General features: G+C 32.5%; 1 protein-coding gene across 1 annotated transcript; it reads left to right on the top strand.

Annotated features, from left to right (window-relative positions):
* The first annotated feature begins 15,595 nt into the window (after nucleotides 1–15,595).
* On the top strand, nucleotides 15,596–16,226 carry LOC107954640 (glycine-rich protein 5). The gene has a single exon (XM_016890255.2). It carries the CDS (start codon nucleotides 15,674–15,676, stop codon nucleotides 16,040–16,042), a length of 369 nt encoding a protein of 122 aa, XP_016745744.1. The 5' UTR covers nucleotides 15,596–15,673; the 3' UTR covers nucleotides 16,043–16,226.
* Nucleotides 16,227–21,221: the final 4,995 nt, after the last annotated feature.

Here is a 21,221-nt window from a genome sequence, read left to right as displayed (position 1 = left end):
TACATATTGGCATGACTCCTAATTATCTCTGGTTAATTTATAATGAATTTCAAAAGTCGGAATAGGGAATCCAGAAACTGTTCTGGCCCTGTCTCACGAGAACCTGAATATCTCTTAACATACTGTCCATATGATCGTTTCGTTACTTTCCTATGAAAATAGATTCATCAAGGTTCGTTTACATAATTTATTCATTATTTAATTCCAATCCTACTATTTTTAGTGATTTTCCCAAATCTACATCACTGCTGCTGCCAGCATCTGCCTTTAAGGTAGACTTTACCTATTTCATAGTTTCCATGATTCAACTAGCCCTTTTTGCATAAATAGCACAAATTATGATAGTGATTAACCATTCCATACCAAATGATTATAACATTATGCTCAAACATATATAAGCCATTTTCGCATGGCTATATACATTAACCAAAATATTCTTCCGCCACTAGTCTATTTTATACATGCCATAAGATAATCCAAAACATAGCAGTACCAAACAGTGGATAGTGATAGTGTGACTAGTTGCTGACGATCCCCGAGCCTGTAGCTTCGCAATGAGATCTATAAAACAGAGGAAACAGAGTAAACGGAGTAAGCATTACAATGCTTAGTAAGTTTTAAGCGGTGTCAACAGATAACAATCAAATTATAACATAGTTGTTCGTATTTTTATTTCACTCTTCCTTCGGGCATACCATCCCTTTACCGAATATGCACATCTCATCATATACAATAGGCAGATAAACTTTCACATAAAAGTGAGCTCATGTGACATAGATATATCGTATGATTTCACATCACCTCTCACACTGATCCGATGTCACATAATCATAGGAATAGTCTCATAGATTACTCTCGTATGCATCACATAACTACCTTATGATTTAGTGCAAATCAAGCTCACATATAAACTTGGAGTACATACCTGTTTAACCTTTCGCATTGAATATATTTATAAGCAATTCTTATTACGAAGTCTTACCCGGACATAATCTCCACACGAAGTTATCGGGTCTTACCCGGACAAAATTCCCACACGTAGTCATCGGGTCTTTAGAGCTCGGATATAGTACGAGCACGAAGCTTACGGACATTAATCAGTGATAATATTCTCGCATAAAGCCTGCGGGGTTTTAACCCGGATATAGTACTGACACAAATGCCCTTCGGGACTTATCACATTTATGCACTTTCGCATCCATCACGTTGGCCACTCGGCCCTGTCACATATATACACTTTCACATTCACACATCGGCCATTAGGCCTTATCACATATATACACTTTCACATTCATCACATCGGCCATTAGGCCTTATTACATATATACACTTTCACATTCATCACATCGGCTATTAGACCTTATCACATATATACATTTTCACATTCATCACATCGGCTATTAGGCCTTATCACACATATACACTTTCACATTCATCACATCGGCTATTAGGCCTTATCACACATATACACTTTCACATTCATCACATCGGCTATTAGGCCTTATCACACATATACACTTTCACATTCATCACATCGGCCATTAGGCCTTATCACATATATACACTTTCACATTCATCACATCGACCATTAGGCCTTATTACATATATACACTTTCACATTCATCACATTGGCCATTAGGCCTTATCACATATATACACTTTCACATTCATCACATCGGCTATTAGGCCTTATCACATATATACATTTTCACATTCATCACATCGGCTATTAGGCCTTATCACACATATACACTTTCACATTCATCACATCGGCTATTAGGCCTTATCACACATATACACTTTCACATTCATCACATCGGCTATTAGGCCTTATCACACATATACACTTTCACATTCATCACATCGGCCATTAGGCCTTATCACATATATACACTTTCACATTCATCACATCGGCCATTAGGCCTTACTATCATTTCATATTCGAATACTCATAAACTTACAATATCACGATTTAGAATTCAAGTATGGGTTTAATCAATAGCTTATGAGCAACTAAAACAAGTTTATGAAGGTTCACAACATAATCTCAAATTCAGCACAAGCTGTTTTTCCTGAGCAATAGTCACTAAATTATTCATAACTGGAGCTACAAAACTCCAAATCACTTTCCGTTAATTTTTCCTGAATATAGACTCGTATATCTTCCATCCATAAAATTTCCAGAATTTTAGGTTTGGCCAATCAATACCAGATTTTTCTTAAAGTTTCCCCTGTTTCACTGTTTGACTAATCTGACCACTCTTCACTACGAATCAAATTTCTCATTTTACTGAATTCAAAATGTGTTGTATTTGATTTCATTTGAAACTAGACTCATTAAGGAGTCTAAGCATATAAATTTTATCTTATAACCATTTTTGTACAATTTATAATGATTTTCTAAAAACAGAACAGAGGATTACAGTGTCATTCTGCGCTGTCTCACACAACTTTAAGTATCTCATTATCGGAAATTCCTTTGCTTACACGGTTTCTTTTATAAGAAACTAGACTCATTAAAATTTAATTTCATGTCTCATTCAGCCTCTAATTCAAATCCATAAATTTATGGTGATTTTCTAAAGTCACGTTACTGCTGCTGTCCTAAGCAGACTATTTCAAATTACCCTTAAATTCCCAAGCTCAAACACTTAAGAACTTACCATTTGAACTTAGAACATATCATGGCCACATCATATCTTATTAAATCAACTCATCATGTCCTATTATAATTGAATTTACTCAACGTTTAATCACTTAAAACTTACCTCGGAAGTGGTCGACGACTAGATATCCACGGCTATTCGTTTACTTTCTCTTTTTCCCTATCCGACTTTGATCCTCTTTGCTCTTAAGCTTTAGTAAAACAATAGATTTGCTTAAGTACTTAACTAATATTATTCACTTAACAATCACATTTGGCAATCACATATCATTTAATCTACATCTAAAACAATAGATTTCAATATGTATCATATTTAATAAAACATGCCATGATTCGATTTCATGCTTATTTAATTTATATCTAATTCACATTCTAAATAAAAGTTTATCAAGCTTCCATCTTCATTTAACTATGTACCATTTAGAACTATCAATACTTTACACCCTTTAACAAATTATAATCAATTGCCAAATGCATCTTTGACAATTTAAACCACACAACTCAAATTCTTACAATTTAAGCTTAGAAATTTCTATTCATGTAAATTTTAGCAACATGGAGTCCATTAAACACTCCAAAATTCCATTTGAACAACAATTGTTCAACCTTCTAGCATAATTTCAATCTGGACAGCAAGCATTATTTAACAACCATTGTTTTCTTTTATTTCAAACATGCAGCAGACCAATTCCTCCACATATTACAGCACATTCAAATCAGCATTTACATGCTGGAACAATTTGTTTTCAAGCTGGAGTTTCCAGCAATCATTTATGCATTTAATTGTCACATTGTTACGTCACTACTAACAACTGAAACTTAGTAAGAATAACATAATATTTTAGCTATTAGACTCAATTTATCAACCCCTAATCGGCATGAAAATAGAACCATTAATTTGTTCAAATTTTGGACAGCATAACGAAGGCACAAAATTGGACAGTAGTAATTTTTACAACTAATCAAAGAGCTTTTCTTTTCTACCACCCGCATCCATGCCTTCCAACCACAATCCATCATCATTTTTCTTTACAAAAAAGTTAAAGATAGAGGGGAGCTTAGAAAACTTACCAACTTAGGATACAACTCTTAAACAAGCTAAATCCTTAGTTTCCTTCAACATGCAAACTGTCTCCATTTTTCTTTTTGTTGCAGCCCTCTTCCTCTTCTTCGATGGATTACCGAGTTACTTGAAATTTCAGCTACCTAACTAGCTAAAATCATAGTTTTTCCTCCTTCTAGCCATCTTCTAAGCCAAAAATTAAAGCAACCAAACTTTCTTCTTCCTCCCTCAAGTCACGGCAATGGAGGAGCAACCTAGCTAATTTTTTTGTTTCTCCCCTACTAACCACTATTATTTTATTACCCATGTTCTTTATTTTATTATTTCTAACATAAAACACTAACATAAAATGTTTATAATACATTTCATCCCATAGCATGGCCGGCCACTACTTGTCATAGGTGAAAATTTGACATGCAAACCCATTATTTTCATAACATGGACTAATAGATCCTTATAGATTAACCCATCACATTTCAAAGTGTCACACATAAGTCCTATTACTAAAATTCACTTTCAATTAACAAAATTCAAACATGAAATTTTCACACATGCATATATACATATAATAAGCATCAAGTATGACGGTTAATTATTTTTATGACTCGGTTTTGTGGTCCCGAAACCACTTTCCGACTAGGGTCACATTAGGGGTGTCACATACAGGGACTAAATCACATTAAATTTAAAAGTTAAATTATAGATTAAAATAAATAAAAGGGATTAAAGTAACAATTATACCATTCAATAAATGGTTGTGTGTATGTGGCCAATCATGGGTAGAATATATTGCATGTAATAATAATAATAATAATTATTATTATTATAATATATTGCATGTAATAATAATAATAATAATAATTATTATAATAGTAATTATAATATATTGCATGCAAATAGAAAGAAAGAAAAGAAAGAAGAAAAAAGAAGGGTAACGTCGGGCTAGGACTTCAGGAGTTCAAACTCAAATTGGTTAGTGTAATTTAGTCATTTTCTTGTACTTTTTATGCTTTTGGGATCTCAGTACTTAGAGTTACTCGACTCATGTTGTAATTTTTAGTATTGTTCAAGATTTTAAATGTTGATATTGTTGAATATTTTAAGTATTAGGGATCAAATAGATAGATTTTTAAGTTAAAAGTGGAAAAGGACTAAATTATGGAATTAATTGTTGATTTTGAGTAATAGGGACTAAATTATAAAAAAGGTAAAAGTAAGGGGTGGAATTGAAAATAGGGAGCTAAATTTAGCTTAAAGTTAAATTAGTATAAAAATATAAAGTTAAATGTGGAGATTAAAATTAGTGTCAGTTTAGGGACTAAATTGAAGAATAACCAAAGTATAGTAGAAAATTTGAAATTCTTGTGAATTGAGTGGCATGTGATTAATCTATTGTAATTATTGCAGTCCCAAAATCTTTGAGTAAGAAAGGGAAAGACAAGCTCGACGTCGAGTAGCTCGAAATATACGGTTTGTGTTTCTATAATCTGAACTAAATTATGAATTACTGCATATTGAGTTGCTTGTGTATGGTAAGTATTTAATGTGAGAACTCTTGTACATTTGGGCTGAATTGAATCAAATGATGATTAAAATGGCTCAATTATGAATATCGTGAAATGTAGTATTTTTATGACCGTTCAATTGAATATATGTGAATTGAGAAAATGCGGTTATTATCAAATTGAATATATGTTTATATGTGATGATATACATTCATGAAATTGAGACATTCGTTGTATCGAAAGTAAAGTGAAGCCCTATTAACTATTTTGGGCTAAGTTGGATATAGGTGACATGTCATAGGATAGGTAGAGTTTAAGGGAAAATTTAATAATAATTTATGTGATTGATTAGGAAATTGTAAAGACAAGAAATGAATATGAGATAAGAAAATATTGAAATAGCAAAGATGAGAAATGAAATATGAAATGATGAAATGAGATGTGAAACTTGAAATGAATTCAAATATTGATCAAAGAGATGAATCATGCCATTGCATGAGTTGAAATATGCAAATGCCATTGTCTTGTACCAAACATGTGGAAACTAATGGATGTGAATACAGAATGAGCAAATTTATATTATTGATTTGAAACATATGTTCATAATATTATTTGATGCATTCTTACATTTTACTTACTTATATCAAGTCTAACTTGTTCAAATTGTAGAAATACCACTGAGTTATACTTAGCGTGCGGTTTTGTTTTTCGTGCATAGGTTAGGTCCCTGCGGTTTTGTTATCGACTCAGCATCCAACAACGATCCTGTACTCAAGTGTGGTGATGTTTATTTTTGTAATGGCATGTACCTAGTAGGTCTTTTTGTCAATGTTATTGATAGGTGATAATATTTTGGGTTTCAAGTGCAATGGTGATCATTTGTATATATATATGATTATGGTTGAAGCTATGCTTTGGTATGTTGCCTAGTTTAATGATGGTATGTCTTTTAGCTTAAATCTTGATAGCTCAAGTAGCTAAAAGTTAGTTCAATATTTGCAAATTTGGTATGAATGAAAGTTTTGAATGGTTGATGCATTCTTGATATGTTTGAAGATATAAAATGTGGTACCAATGAGGGTACATTAGTTAGGCACTTATGACGGTTGTTTTGAGCATGTTTAAACGTGTTTTGAGTAGGTTAAATGATTGGTAATTGAGTTGCTTAGTGCCCAAGTTTTAAGGTACTTTTAGGTGCACACAGCCTGGGACACGGTCTGTCACATGGCCGTGTGACACACACGGGTGTGTGCCCTGAACGTGTTGAAAAATAGTACAAGTGTAAAGTCCACATGAGCTGACACAAGGCCTACAACATAGCCTTGTAACCCAAGTTAGTAAGTTACACAGGCTGAGACACGGGCTGGGACATGGTTGTGTGTCTCAAATCAGTGACTTACATGGGCTGGGACACGGTTATGTGTCCCAATTTCGAAAGTCACAAGGTCTGGGAGGTTTCACACGGCCGTGTGTCCCCTATTTTTAAGTATTTTTGAAATTACCCTAAAACATTCAGAATTGTTCCAAATTAGTTCCTATTTATTCATAGGCTATTTTAGGGATATATAGACTCGAATTAAAGCCTGTAAGAGTATTTATACTCTGATTTGGAGTGAATTAGCAAACCTAAATTAGGTGAAGTAGGCCATTCTACTAACATCATCGAAGGTAGTAGCAGTAGTAGTCGAAGTATGGTTCAATGCTCTGATGCTAATAATTTGAATAGTCTTGTCATGTATCCAATTTCTAGCTTTCAAGTGGAAATAAATAGTTATAAGAGTGTAGACAGTGGAAGACCCAGTTTAACATTGCATAGCATGATTCGTTATTCAACTACTTAAGACTCTAGTATGAAAGTATTAGATTGTCGTGACCTGCCCATCTATATTATAATGTTAATGGTTAGCTTATATGTTTAATTATTATTGATTAATTGTTTTTATTTGTTAGTAATGCTCGTTACTCTAATCCGACGACAGAGAGGGGTTAGGGGTGTTGTAGTGAAATGATTGAATTATATGTTTAAATTTTATGGGCACATGTTGGTTAAACTGAATATTTGAACACTTATTCATTTCTCTCCTAAATAGTTTGCATTCATCATGACTACAGAATAGAGGCATTATTTTTGATAAGTTACTCAATAATTTCTAATGTAGGAACGTACAGTATGCTTTAAGATAAGAATAGGCTAAGTAGGGGGGATTTGATAGCATATTTATTTTGCACATTTTATGTGCTCAAATACTCTTATTCTTGAACTTAATTCCTACTAATTGGTGGAATTTATGCTTAAATATTGTTAGGAATGAAATTCAGATGTTGTAAATTGAAAGACAAGCAAAAAAGAGGATTAAATTGAAGCATGAGAAATAGAAGAGGGGCCAAATCGAAAATTTGGGACATTTGAGGGGCTAGCCAGATTTTTGACCTTGTAAAAGCCAAATTTAAAAAATAAAAATATAATATTATTTCATGTAATTAGTGGGTAGGTAGAACTACCCTAATTTTAGTATATGGTTTATGTATAAATAGGTGGTATGGTACACTTGAAATATCACCCTTAATTACTTGGAATTGAATTGATATTGTTTTTTAATTCTTTCCATTTCCTATGTCAGTAGGTATACTGCCATTTTCATTTTCATTTCCTTTTTCTTAGCAAATTTGTTTAATTATTTCCCAAGTCCCTTCCCCTTTTCATCTTTCTCCATTACCATTAAAGTCACTTCCATAACCAACAAAGCATGATAGATTTCATGCTTCACTAAATTAAAATTAGCTTTAGACCGGCATTCTTTCTGGTCAAGAATCGTGAGAAATTGTATTCGCACTAAAAATCCTTCAAATTAGTATTCACCATCTCTCCGAAATATCGGGATTGACAAATTCTTCCCTTAAAGTTAACTCGATTTCAATTTAAAACGTGCATACAGTTGGAGTCATTTTAGCGTACAGTTGGAAAGACGAGTCGGCCTTACTGTATTCAGATTTCAGCAAACAAGTTAAGGTAGATTGTGATCGGATTTAAATATCCCGAGTGGTTGAGGCCGTTAATTTGATTTTGGTTCTTTAGAACGCAAGGCTGTCGGGGTCTTGAATTGCGAACGCATGTATCACGGTTAGATAATCGGTAAGGGTTGGTTTGCAAGGTGTACCGGAATCAACTATGAGAGGAAGAATTGGCTATTAGGATGTTTTTAGCCGTTATAACAAACTTATTGTTTGGAGGAGAAAACTAATTTTCAAGGATCGAATCAATAAACGAAATCCACCGAGTCTAGGACTAAGGCTTTATAACTCTGTTTACAAAATTCGAATTTATTTCCCAATTTAACTTATTTTTTTATTTATTTAATTTTTTATTTTTGCTATTTCATTTATTTAATTTCCAATCATTTCGAAACTCCCCTAATTTGTTTATTTTTCAGCAGGTCGTTTGTAGTCGTGGGCATATCTATTGCCACGATTATCGGCACGACAAAAATTCTGCTCACGAGAAAAATACGAAAGTTGATCATAATCACCAATCCCTGTAGAATCGGCTCTACTAATCTTTACTATTGTTTAGAGTTATTTTATTTTAGGAATTATTTTTATTTGGTGGTTTTGAGGCCCATCATCTGCATTGCCTTGAAATTGCAATGGCTCCTCTTCCTCATCAGCGATGTTGAGATTTGCCAATTTTTCCTCTATAATCACTATTATTTACAACCTTTGGATTGGTCAACTGAACGAAAAGAACAAAACCCTAATGTACAAAGAAAAATTTGCTAAACTAGCAGACAGAGAGAAAACATGCTACACTAGCAGACCAATTTTTCTGACATTACATTCTACTTTGAATGACTATCTTTGTCTCTTTCAAGGGTTAAATTATTCATTTTGCTACTTCATTGAAGCAAATTTCCTCATAGAGTTGGTATTCAAGTCATAAGGAGATGAGTTTTAACTACAAATATTATATAACTTAAATAGAACTTGAGTATGGAAAACCTTGAAAATTCATAGTCAGCGTTTATTCCTTTAATGGGTTTATAAAACATGAATGATTAGTCATTGAGTTTGTTCTAGTAGATACTTTGTGAAACAAAAAAAAATTCCAACTTACTTTTATGTTCTAGCCAAAAAAAAAAGAAAGAGAAAGTTTAAATTATTAGGGTGATACTGAAAAGTCACTTTTTAGACATCCAATAAAAATGTGTCACTTTCATATATTTAAAAGAATTATTGATTAAAATCATACACAGTCTAACACTAGATCAATTCTTCTTAATAATATTTCAACCTTAATTAGTTTTGATTAATTAAATAAAACTAATGTAAAAAAATAAAATTAGAAATAGTAATAGTAATGTAAGGTTTATAGTTCCTTTCTTTGTTTAACTAGATATATGATATTTGGTATGGTGGGTTAGAATTTAGAATTTATGAATTTAGGGAAAATGTTAGGTTACGATTTATGGTCTAAAAGGGTTTAGGATGTGGGGTTTATAATTTTAGGGTATAGGATTTTAGAATCTTATAAAAGAAATTAATTTTATGAATTTCAGAAATATAAATAGTAATAGGAGTTAATTTGATGGATCTTGATTTACTAAATATATTATTCATGCATTCTAAAAAATGATTGTAACACTCACACCCCCAAACCCGGTCTAGACATTACAGTCTAGTCTGGAGAGATTACAATAGCTTGTTAAGGAACTTTTGATTTAATCAAATTCAGTGTACGCTTAGAGAGCATAAAGTTAACAAGATTTCTCACAAACATTTGGAAAAACTTACATCCGAAAAAATACTCACTCTAAACCCAAAATTTTGTACTCCAAATTGTGAGTTTTGATTGTATCTATTTCGAGAATCATTTCTAGTTTTAAGGAAAACACTCATTATAGTCGTTTGTTTATTTATAGCGGAAAACTTTAGGGGTTACTTAGCTTGCAACAGAAAACTTTTGGAGTTTTAATTTTGAAAACCAAATTTTAAAATTTAACCCATGAGGTTTTGCAGTATCACGTTCGTAGATCAATATCGACAAATTAAACGGAAACCAAAACAAACCCAAAAACAAATTACAATCCCCAAAAGTCTAAAATAAATAATTACGAAAAATCACCAATTTTAATTTAACAAATAAAACCATTCGAGCTCCCACACGCCATCCGATTCTAGTTTACCAATTACCTAAAACGTCAGAAATAAAACAAATGGGTGAGCTATAGAGCTCAGTGTCTAACTAAAACTCAAATTCAGATCCCACACATTACGATATGCAAAACAGAAAATTTCATAACAATTAGTCAAACAGAATTGAGTATGCATGACTAAGCTAATGCGGTATTTTTCATAAAATCATAATGCGGATTTCTCACAAGACGTCCTACCCAACTCCGTTACACACCAAAATAGAGTTCTCCCTCGAACTCATCCATCGATAACACACCAATAGAGTCATCTCAGGTTGCCCGGCAACGTTGACCCGCCACTTCAGATTTCCTAACAACGATGGCTTATCAATATGCAGTTAAACTGCCAAATCAAATATATGTAGTCAAGCCACTATATTGCAGCTCAACTGCCAAAACAAAAAATATGTGGTCGGGCCACTAAATATACAAATCATTAAACTACGAGTACAAAATCTTCCTCCTTTAACATTATCCCAAACCCTATGCAATGTGTCATGGCATGCATGTACAAAATAAAAATGGTGAGCATGTAGGACATGCTGACGTACAGTAACAGAAACAGATGGCATGGAAGTCCATGCTCTACAAAACAGATTTATTAAACCTTTAAGAAACACCTCAATTTTTCCATGAAATCACATGCATGGTTACATAACAGATTCGGAAATACAAATTAACAAAATCATACATTATACAAACTTATACAGACATAGCGAACCAAAACATACCATCAGAACTACCAGTATCATAACATCAACAAAGGAGCATATTCACTAATACCTTGTGTTCAGGTCTTAATTCAATGGTACGGACCCTACGGAGAGGCTAAATATAGTTCACGAAACATAATGGGCCAAAATGGGAATTTTCAGAAAATGGCCCACACGGCGTCACACACGCCCGTGTGGCCCACAAGACCCAAATAGCCCAGACTGTGTGACACACACACGGCCTGTCACACGGTCATGTGTCACACACGACCTAGTCGATAGTCCCAATTTCGATTTTCGCCGATCGTTGATCTCTTGGGTTTTCATTACACACCTTGATGTTTTCTGACGGGAGTTCCAAAAACAAGTATACCAACACCTAAATTGATAGTACACACAAATTAATTAACCCAAAAACCCAATTTGAAACGTTAATTCAACAACCAATGTCAACAGTCAAACTTGAATTACGGAGAAAATTAACCTCTACACTGGCGAATAAACACTTACCGTTCCAAAAATATTAGCCAACAGCAATCAATTCCTCGAAGGACACGGTAATCCACACTCCTCACCCAACTGAAATTGCGAAACATCCATTAACCCTAGTAATTTAACAATAGAAACATTCAAATAAGCTTACAAAAAACTCACTCATGGAAACTTTCAAACTTACACCGAAATACGTACCACACACAATCAATATGAATTAATTGGAAAAGAATTGACAAAACAAATCGAGAATACAAGACCACAAAGAAGAAACTGAAAAGAAACAAGGAGGCAAAAACAAAAAAAGAAATTAACTAAAAGAAAAAAAAGAACAAAATAAAACGTAAGAAGAAAAGAGAATAAGCCTTCTGTAACCAAAAATAAAAAATAAAACAAAAATTGGGAATAGTGGAGAAAGAGAAGCATACGGCATGGGGAGAATTTTAAGGAATTACCTATTATTATTTTCATTTATTTAATAATATTATTTATTATCATTATTTTTTAAAACAAAACTAACCACTAAACCCTCTATTTGATAACTTAATAGATTAATAGAATTCAGTTTTAATACAACCTTATCCATTTATTCAGTACAGTGGAGAATAACAAAAGTTAATTCACATTTGCACACACAGGGATTCAAACACATGACCGAAAGGTAAACTGAAACCTTACCACAAAACTAACAGGCTCATTCTATCATTAGTGGCGCGGAAATTATATTTAACTCTGATATCGAAAGTCAGGGGTTGGAAAAAATATAACAAATAATTCAAGTAAAGGATTTTAAACACAAGACGTCAAACACACATAATTAACACTTAGCCACTACAACAAATTAATTTCTTAGCACAATTCCACACTTTTTAACACAAAAACAAAGCGTGGCCACTCTCATGTTTTACTAATTAAATTTCTACTAACCTAATTTTTGGGATGTGACATGATATGACTTGTTATTATTGAGGACTTAAAAAGTGACTTTTTAATATCATCCTAATACAAGTTGAACTTAAAAAAAACAATTACTTTCTCATGAAGTTGGAATCTTAACATTTATAATAGATTTTTTTATCTAAAATTATATGACTTTTTTTTTATTCTTCACGTTTGTTTTACCATCCATATTCTGAATTCATTGTTGCCTATCCTAACAATGTCATCTTCAGGGTTAAAACTTGCATTCTTATATTAAGAGTGCAATGTGCCTAGTCATTTGTACCCAAATTAAATTACTTTTTATCTATAAAAAATATTAATAATTCGAGTAACAATCAACAAATAATAGCTAGCTAGCTACTAGGAATTTTATACTAAAGGAAGCAGACACACGTTAGCTAGGGGTAAGTAATGAATAACATGAGGGGTAGAGTTGGTTAGTAGAGGCAATAAGTAAAGACGTGAAGTTGGGTGAGCAGCCATTAAAGATGGGATCCATTTACAGCAAAGCTAAAAGGATCATCTCCTTTGCCATCCATGTAACTACTCAAACAAGCCAGCTGTTTGCATCCATTTCTATTGCATAGCAGCATTTGCATGGTCCCAGTTTTGTCAGTGGCGATGTAATCATTTCACTGCCTTCATACTCGTGCCAATTTGTATGCCCATTTCGTGTTTCTTTTCTATATAAAAGATTAAATTCATGAATTTAGTTGAATAATAAATAAAATATTATTGTTCTATATTATTTGAAAGTTATTTTTATATTATTTATATTGAAAATAAAAATGCACACACATGATTTTAAACTGAAAGCCTTATGATTTTCAACACTATACTTTTAATATTTCAATCGAAATCTTATTTTTCTATTAATTTTTTAAAATATATCTCTTACATATTTTTTACTCAAAATGTGCCATAATATAATATTAATGATTAGTATTATATATATATATATATTATAATAGGGATAAATCTCAAAACTATATATAAACTTTGATCCAAGGTGTAATTTGATACATAAATTTTATTTTTAGTGTAATTATACACAGGAAATTCTAATTGTGATTCAAATATATACATAAAAATTTGATTGTGATTCAACTATACACATTTAAAGAAATAAATATATCTTTTTCTTTTCATACTAGATAAAATATATTTGTTGCATATGAAAACATAAAATGATATGTTATATTGATAATTGTGAACATTGAGTTAACTCAAGTTTTCACATATAAAATTGCACAAAATTATAATTTATATATAACCTTACATATTTGACTAAAGTTTATGTATATTTTTAATATTTATTCCTTAAAAATATTATTTATTTGTATTATATTATGTCTGGTGTCGTACTATATTTTATAAAATTATATTGTATCTAATATTAGAATATCTGCAAACTGAGTACAGTGGTTCCATTCGTTTAAGTGCTTTCTAGTCTGCCCCTTGTTGAATGCATATGTAGGTAAAATCACAGGTAGAATGAAAAAAATAATGAAAGAGATGAAATAGCTCACGAGAAATAACTTTTCAAGACTAAAAAATCAATGGAAGATACATGAATGATATAAATAATGTAGGTCAGTATCAATACCAAATTGTAAGTTAAATCAAATGAAAAGGAATATAAAAATTAGATAAGTTTTATTTGTCTTCCTACGAAGGAGATTAATTATATTTGCTGACACACACACATATACTAGGGTGAAAAAATAAAAATGATATAAGAAAAAGTGAGTGAAAGAATAAAGATAATGTAAAGCAGAAGTTAACTAATAATTGTGTTTTTAAAAAGGCTGGTTATTAATAAAAAATAAATATGCAAGTGATTTTTAATAAGAAAAAACTGCTTGAGAAACCCAGAAAAAAATGTATAAGGAATTAATAAAGAGCGGAAATTTTAAATAGTTGTTATTATTTAAAAAAATAAGTTAATTAAAACATAAAAAAGGAAAAATGATGAAAAAAATAAGTCATTACAAAGTTAATATATGTAAATAATTTAAATTTAAATATTAACACGTATTTCCATAAAAATATTTAAAGAAACAAAAATAAAAAGACAATAATTTTATAAAAATAAACTTACAACAATGACGATTTAGCTTAATAATGAAATCAAGACCCTACGAATTTTAAGATCCCAGATTTCAGGTTTACTTTGTGTAGATCATGGATGAATTCTTGATCTATATTTATTCTAATTAATGTCTTTCCTTTTGTAGGCTTTGTATAGATTTATTTAGACGTATTCTTTTGAATTAGAATTATGATTAAATTTGTAACTTCAAAAAATACTTATATATTAATTAAATATTACATTATATTTAGGATATGATTATATTTTACAATTTTATTTATTTTAATAATAATTAACATATTTTAGAAGTAATTGAATTTTTATTATTTTTAATTAAAAATATTAAATATAAAAATGAAGATAATAAAAATAAATAAAGTAATAAAAGACGAAGTTATATTTTTATTTAAAATAAATAAATCTCAGGATTTAATATACAGGAAGAGTGAATTTTGTATCAAACATTTCTAAGATTTGTCCTAAAATAAGTTTGTTAAAAGTTCTTAAATTAAGGGTGAGTTTGGATGACGGTGTATTCACCTGCGATTAGTGTAAAAACAGCGATGGCGGTGAGAATAGATATTGTAACGATACTGTAGTTATGTATCTAATCGCCCATCCAAACCTACACTAAGTTTCTAAAAGACATGATGGTTTTAATGCGGGCGGTGGGAATGATATCGATTAGCATTAAATTCATTTAAAGCCAACATGACGGTGTATTCACCTGCGATTAGTGTAAAAACAGCAATGGCGGTGAGATTAGATATTGTAACGATACTGTAGTTATGTATCTAATCGCCTATCCAAACCTACACTAAGTTTCTAAAAGACATGATGGTTTTAATGCGGGCGGTGGGAATGATATCGATTAGCATTAAATTCATTTAAAGCCAACAACTGCCATGCAAAGTTATGTACTTAAAAGGTTGTCTTTAAAAGGACGGATCTAATGGCAACACAGTACAGCCTATCCCTGTGAGAGAGGTAAGTGAAAAGAAAAAAGAGAGAGATGGCCAAGTGTTTTATGATTCTTGCACTTACTTTTGCAGTCATTCACTGCAGTACGGCAGCAAGGAATGTGCCTGCTGGCACTGGTCTTGATGACCAAAAGAACTTCGTTGCATTTGGTGGTGTTGGTGGCTTTGCAGGAACCGGTCTTGGAGGTGGAGGTGGAGGTGGAGTTGGTGGTGGCCTTGGCGGCCTTGGGGGCGGAATTGGTGGACTTGGCGGACTTGGTGATTCCCCTGGTTTAGGCGGCCTGGGCGGTGCCACTGGAGGTCTTGGAGGTTTAGGGGGTGGAATTGGTGGTCTTGGCAGTGGCATTGGTGGAAGTGGTGATTGCCCCGAAGGTGGTGCGGGTTCCTTGCTTCATCCTTGAGTTATATAAGGATCTGATATCAGTCATATATTTTATATTTATATGTCTAGCAAGCAATCGTCGTGTAATATTTAATTTAGAGATCGTACTAATCGTTTTCGTTTTGCCATATAAATTAGAGATGGATAAATTAATTTAATTAATATATTCTAAGTATGAAATAAAATAATTAAACTTTGTAATATTTCTTTCATTTCTATAAGTTTATCTGGTTAATTTGTTTTAAAGAGGAACTCACTGAAAATTGTTGTCATGCATGAGCCATGCAGGAGGACATCATGATGAAATTCGCCTCTAATCTAATTAAGTAACTGTCAGCAACGTTGGTAGGCTTAATAATTAATATGTATATTTTCTCTTTTACAAAGAACTAAAAGGGAACAGATAAGACAAAGGCACTAAGACATCAATGGTTATATATATATCTATAAAACAGCCGCAACAACAATAGTAAAATATATTTTTTTAACCTGATATTATTAAAAAAATGAAAAAAATAATATTTGTTTACCATAAAACGAATCTTTGAAGACTTTTTCGATATATTTTTATAATTTCAGGCTTATGAAGTTGAGTTTCAGTAGCGGAAATATGGCAATTTCAAGCCGGGCCTTAGAAATTAAGATGAAACATCTATCTTTTCCACACCAAAGACCGGAAACAGAGGAACAATTTGTTCCCCACTCGAGTCGATCTGAATTTATTATTTATTTAATATTTAAAAATATTTTTATTAATTTTATATATTTTATTACTAGAACCATCTGATTGTCCAGCCTTTGGTCGGCTTTGGACACGTATAGTAAGTATCTCTTCGTAAGTGGCATTTCCCAATTAATCTATCTGAAATGAAATGGTTAGGAATCAATCAATTAAAAGTTAATGCTCCAAATAGGTATGATTAATACAATAGGCAAAGTTAAAAATTTTGTATTAAAAAAGTTGAAATTAAATTATTAATTTTTAAAATGATTAAAATTATAATTTTTTCATTTAATTAAACTTTAAAAATAATTAAATTGAATCTTTTAATTTTGGAGATGAACTATAAAGCAATTTTCTCATTGAGCAAGTGGGCAAGGCCCTTACTTGTCTCTCTTTGGCTATCCCCTTGGTTATATATTAATGGAAGAATTTTTTTTTGACACCCCATACCTGACGTAGCTGCCAAGTTCAAATGTGTGACGTCACATTAGGCTGTCGGAGTAATTCATGCTATCTCAACTTATTTATTAAGTAATTAATGAATAATTACAACATAACTCATTAATTCAAGAATTCTATATTCAAACACACGCAATATATGTACATTGACCTTATTTAAGATGTTTGGGGTTATACTGGGTCAAACTCAGAGTTAGGATTGGAATCCAAACTTGATTATTAAAATTCAACTCGGTGTCTCAAGACTTGGCACCAAGTCTCGAGACATGGCCCCTTGTTTCAGGCCTCTAGCTTCAATCTTTTCTTGTCTCGAGACAACTAGCCTCATGTTTCTAGACCAAGCAAACCATGTCTCAAGACATGTTTGTCATGTCTCGAGACCAATATCCAGAAATGCCCAAGTTCATTTTTGTTCTTGATGTCTCGAGACCAAATCATAAATTTACCCACTATGCAAACTTTCAAAATGAATTTCATCTCCAAATGTCACCTAACTTATACCAATACCATACAACATCAATGCACACTCAATTAACATTCAAAAGCTTATTTATATAACTTAAAATCATAGCATTCAATACTTTATATCCTAATACGAATTATGCTACTTATAAAACAAGCTAAAACATGTCGTTAACCATTATAAGTCTAACCATCAAATTCAATATTAGAACCATTATAAGTCTAAGGTGTACCAACACCTACCAAAAGATCCAAAATGACATTTAATCACCAAACTCAACCTAGGTACATGTTATTAACCATTTACAAACAAAAGAAGACAAACTTGATTTGAGTTTAGCCACGAGCCTTTGATGCTTCACAAATCCTAACTATCAAAATACCTATCCAACATCTGCATATAAAAACAAACACATCTATACGCTGAGTATAAATAATTCAATGGTGCTAACATAATTTGAATAAAAATAAAAATATAATAAATAATTAAATTTACTATTAAACCATAATAGTATATCATTCAGTCGAGTTTATAATAGAACCAATATCTCATGACATCATTTCCTTGAGCTTTCATGTAAGTATCATATGTTGACATACGTTCCCAAACACCCAATGCTCAAAAGCTACTAATACGTTCTCATGGACACCCAAAGCTTTAGAGAACTTATTAATGTATGCTCACGGACATCCAATGCTTAGGAGTTAGTGACATGTTCCCACAGACCTTCGGTGCTCTGAGGAAACTATTGATACATTCTCATGGACACCCAATGCTTTAGAGACCTATAACACCCCTTACTCGACCTGGTCATCGGGTCTGAACTACATGATGCTACATCTGTTGCCGAATCAACTTTTATCAAAATACAGTAAATATATCGAACAAACAAACATTTATGACTTAAACAAATTCATAATATGATTCACAACTAAATCCGAGCCTTAATCGAGTTTACAAAAGCTCTTTTGTTGACCCAATCATGAAATAAAACCAAATTGCAAAGTTTTGAAAATCCAGGGCCGACGTTGTGATGCCACCATCTCCACATCATGACGTTACCAAAACAATGTCTTTGGCAAAAGGAAACACAACATAGCATAAGCTTGAATTGACTACAAGATAGCCTTTATAAAGACCTATTTCCTTCCCATTGATAAGAATATCTTATTCGAACTCTCCAATTTCTTCCAAAATTTGTCCACATAAAGCATAAAGGCCTGTTTTTTTCTTCTTTCCCACCATTATAGGCAATCCGAGATATTTTTCTGGGTTTGTCAACACATGAACCCCAAGATTGTTTCGCATCAAATATTTATCACTATCATCGACATTTGCCCCAAAATATATAAGTGATTTATCAAAATTGACTTTTTGTCTAGAAGCGTTCTCATACTCAGTAATTACTTGGTGGATAGTTTCAGCTCTTTCCCTTAATGCATCACCAAAAAGGATACAATCATTAGCAAAAAATAAATGATTAATAGTTAGTCTTCCTCTACCAATTCGGACCCTCTTATTAAATATGATTCCCTTACTTCATCCAAAATAGTGGAAAAACCTTCAGCACACAACAAAAACAGATAGGGACTTAGTGGATCACCTTGACATAATCCTTTTGACAGAACGAATCTCGCACTATTCCCCCCATTAATGCCAACCGTGTAAGAAACTGATGCAACACACCTCATGATTAATGTCACCCAGTCAACATGAAAGCCTAATCGTATCAGTATCCTAGCCAAAAATTCTAATTCCCCCTGTCGCACACTTTGCTCATATCAAGTTTCAGAGCAAAATTCCATCTCTTACCCCGTCATTTTATTTTCATCGAGTGAAATATCTTATATGCAACTAATACATTGTCAGAGATGTGTCTTCCTGTTATGAAAGCCTCTTAAGCCTCATTGACACAACAATTCAAAAAATTACTCATTCTGTTCACTAACACCTTGGCAATAATTTTATATAAAACATTACATAAACTAATAGGCCTAACTTGTGTAAGAATCCTCAGGTTACTAACCTTTGGAGTCAAAATGTTGTGTGTCTTGTTAATATCTTCCATTGCTATCTCACCTCTAAGCACAGTAAGGCAATATGACGTGACATCCTTTCCTAAAATATGCCAAAAATTCTAGTAAAACAAAACCGAAAAACCATCAATTCTTGGGGCTCTAAGAGGAGTCATATCTATGACAACAGCCTAGATTGTTTCCTCTTTAAATGGTTGCATCAAATTTTCATTCATCTCATTTAAAATCCTCTTTTGAACATTCCTATATATTCTCGACGTATCTTCGGCTTTTGAAGCCGTAAATAAATCACAGAAATAGCATGTGGCCATTCTCTTGATCTTGTCTGATTCAAAAACCCAACGCCATTAATCATCCTTAAAGCCTCTAATACTATTACACTATTTTCTCCCTATAGCCACCTTATGGAAACAAGTAGTATTTTGATCACCGTTAGTAAGCCAATTGGTGTGTGATCTTTGTTCCTGACAAATTTCCTACTTGTCTGCCTCTAGATTCAGTCCAAGTTGGATTCCTGTCAGTTCAGCAAGAATATTGTCATCCGAATCTTACACATATAACTCTTTCATTCTGTCCTCGAGTTTTCTTTTTCGGGCCTCCCACTCTCTCTTTATCGTACAACTCCAAAGTTGTAACTTATTTCCCAATCTCTCAAGTTTTACTAGCAAATTTTCTATTACTAATGCCCAATAATCTCATATTTCATTCTCACATGACCCCTCTAGAGACCAGTCTGTATCGAATCTAAAATTGAATTTTCCTTTCCCATACCTTAAATTACTTCGTCCTTTCATATCCACCAAAATAGGGAAATGATCAAAAAATGAATTTTTCAAATGGGAAATAGAAAATTCTGGAAACTTACTTCACCATGTCAAATTTACAACACCCTATCAAGTCTTTCCCAAATATTGTTAGATGCTAATCTGCCTCTCTTCCATGTGAATCGTCTTCCCATAAAGCCCAAATCACTGAGGTCACAATCAAGTAGGACAGTGCGAAAAGCTTCCATATTTTTATCTGCACGGATACGACCACCTTTCTTCTCAAATGAAAAAGTAATCTCATTGAATTCCCCGACAACTAACCACATGAGAGTTTGATCTTGACCCATTTTCCATAATAGGTCTCAAGTGTTACTCTTGAATCGTTCATCCAGATACCCATAAAAATCCGTAAAATGCCACATCAACCCATCTTGTTCTTCATGAATCACCACATCTACATGGTGCTACGAGTAACTTCTTAAACTGACCACATTATGTTGCCTCTATCCTAATGATAAACCACCTTTAAAGCCCCCAGCTCCCGCACCAATACCATTATGAAAACCATATTTCCTCGTAACACTTTTTATCCTTCTTGTAGTAATTTTTGTTTCCATCAGAAATAAAAGTTGGGGACGAACTACTCTCAGTTTACTCATGAGACGATTAACTACCTGTGGCTTCCCTAACCCACGAACCTTCCAACTAAAGGTATCCATTGTGGTCGGCTGCCCTGCCTAGTGGAGCCA

This window comes from Gossypium hirsutum, chromosome D07, assembly GCF_007990345.1.
Source record: "Gossypium hirsutum isolate 1008001.06 chromosome D07, Gossypium_hirsutum_v2.1, whole genome shotgun sequence".
In the NCBI taxonomy this organism is placed as follows: domain Eukaryota; kingdom Viridiplantae; phylum Streptophyta; class Magnoliopsida; order Malvales; family Malvaceae; genus Gossypium; species Gossypium hirsutum.
Note: the sequence above shows the minus strand (reverse complement) of the source record. Positions and strands in the feature narration are given on the sequence as shown.

What these genes read in the sequence shown, in the direction of transcription:
- LOC107954640 (XM_016890255.2), top strand. Translation starts at nt 15,674, where the DNA reads ATGGCCAAGTGTTTTATGATTCTTGCACTTACTTTTGCAGTCATTCAC.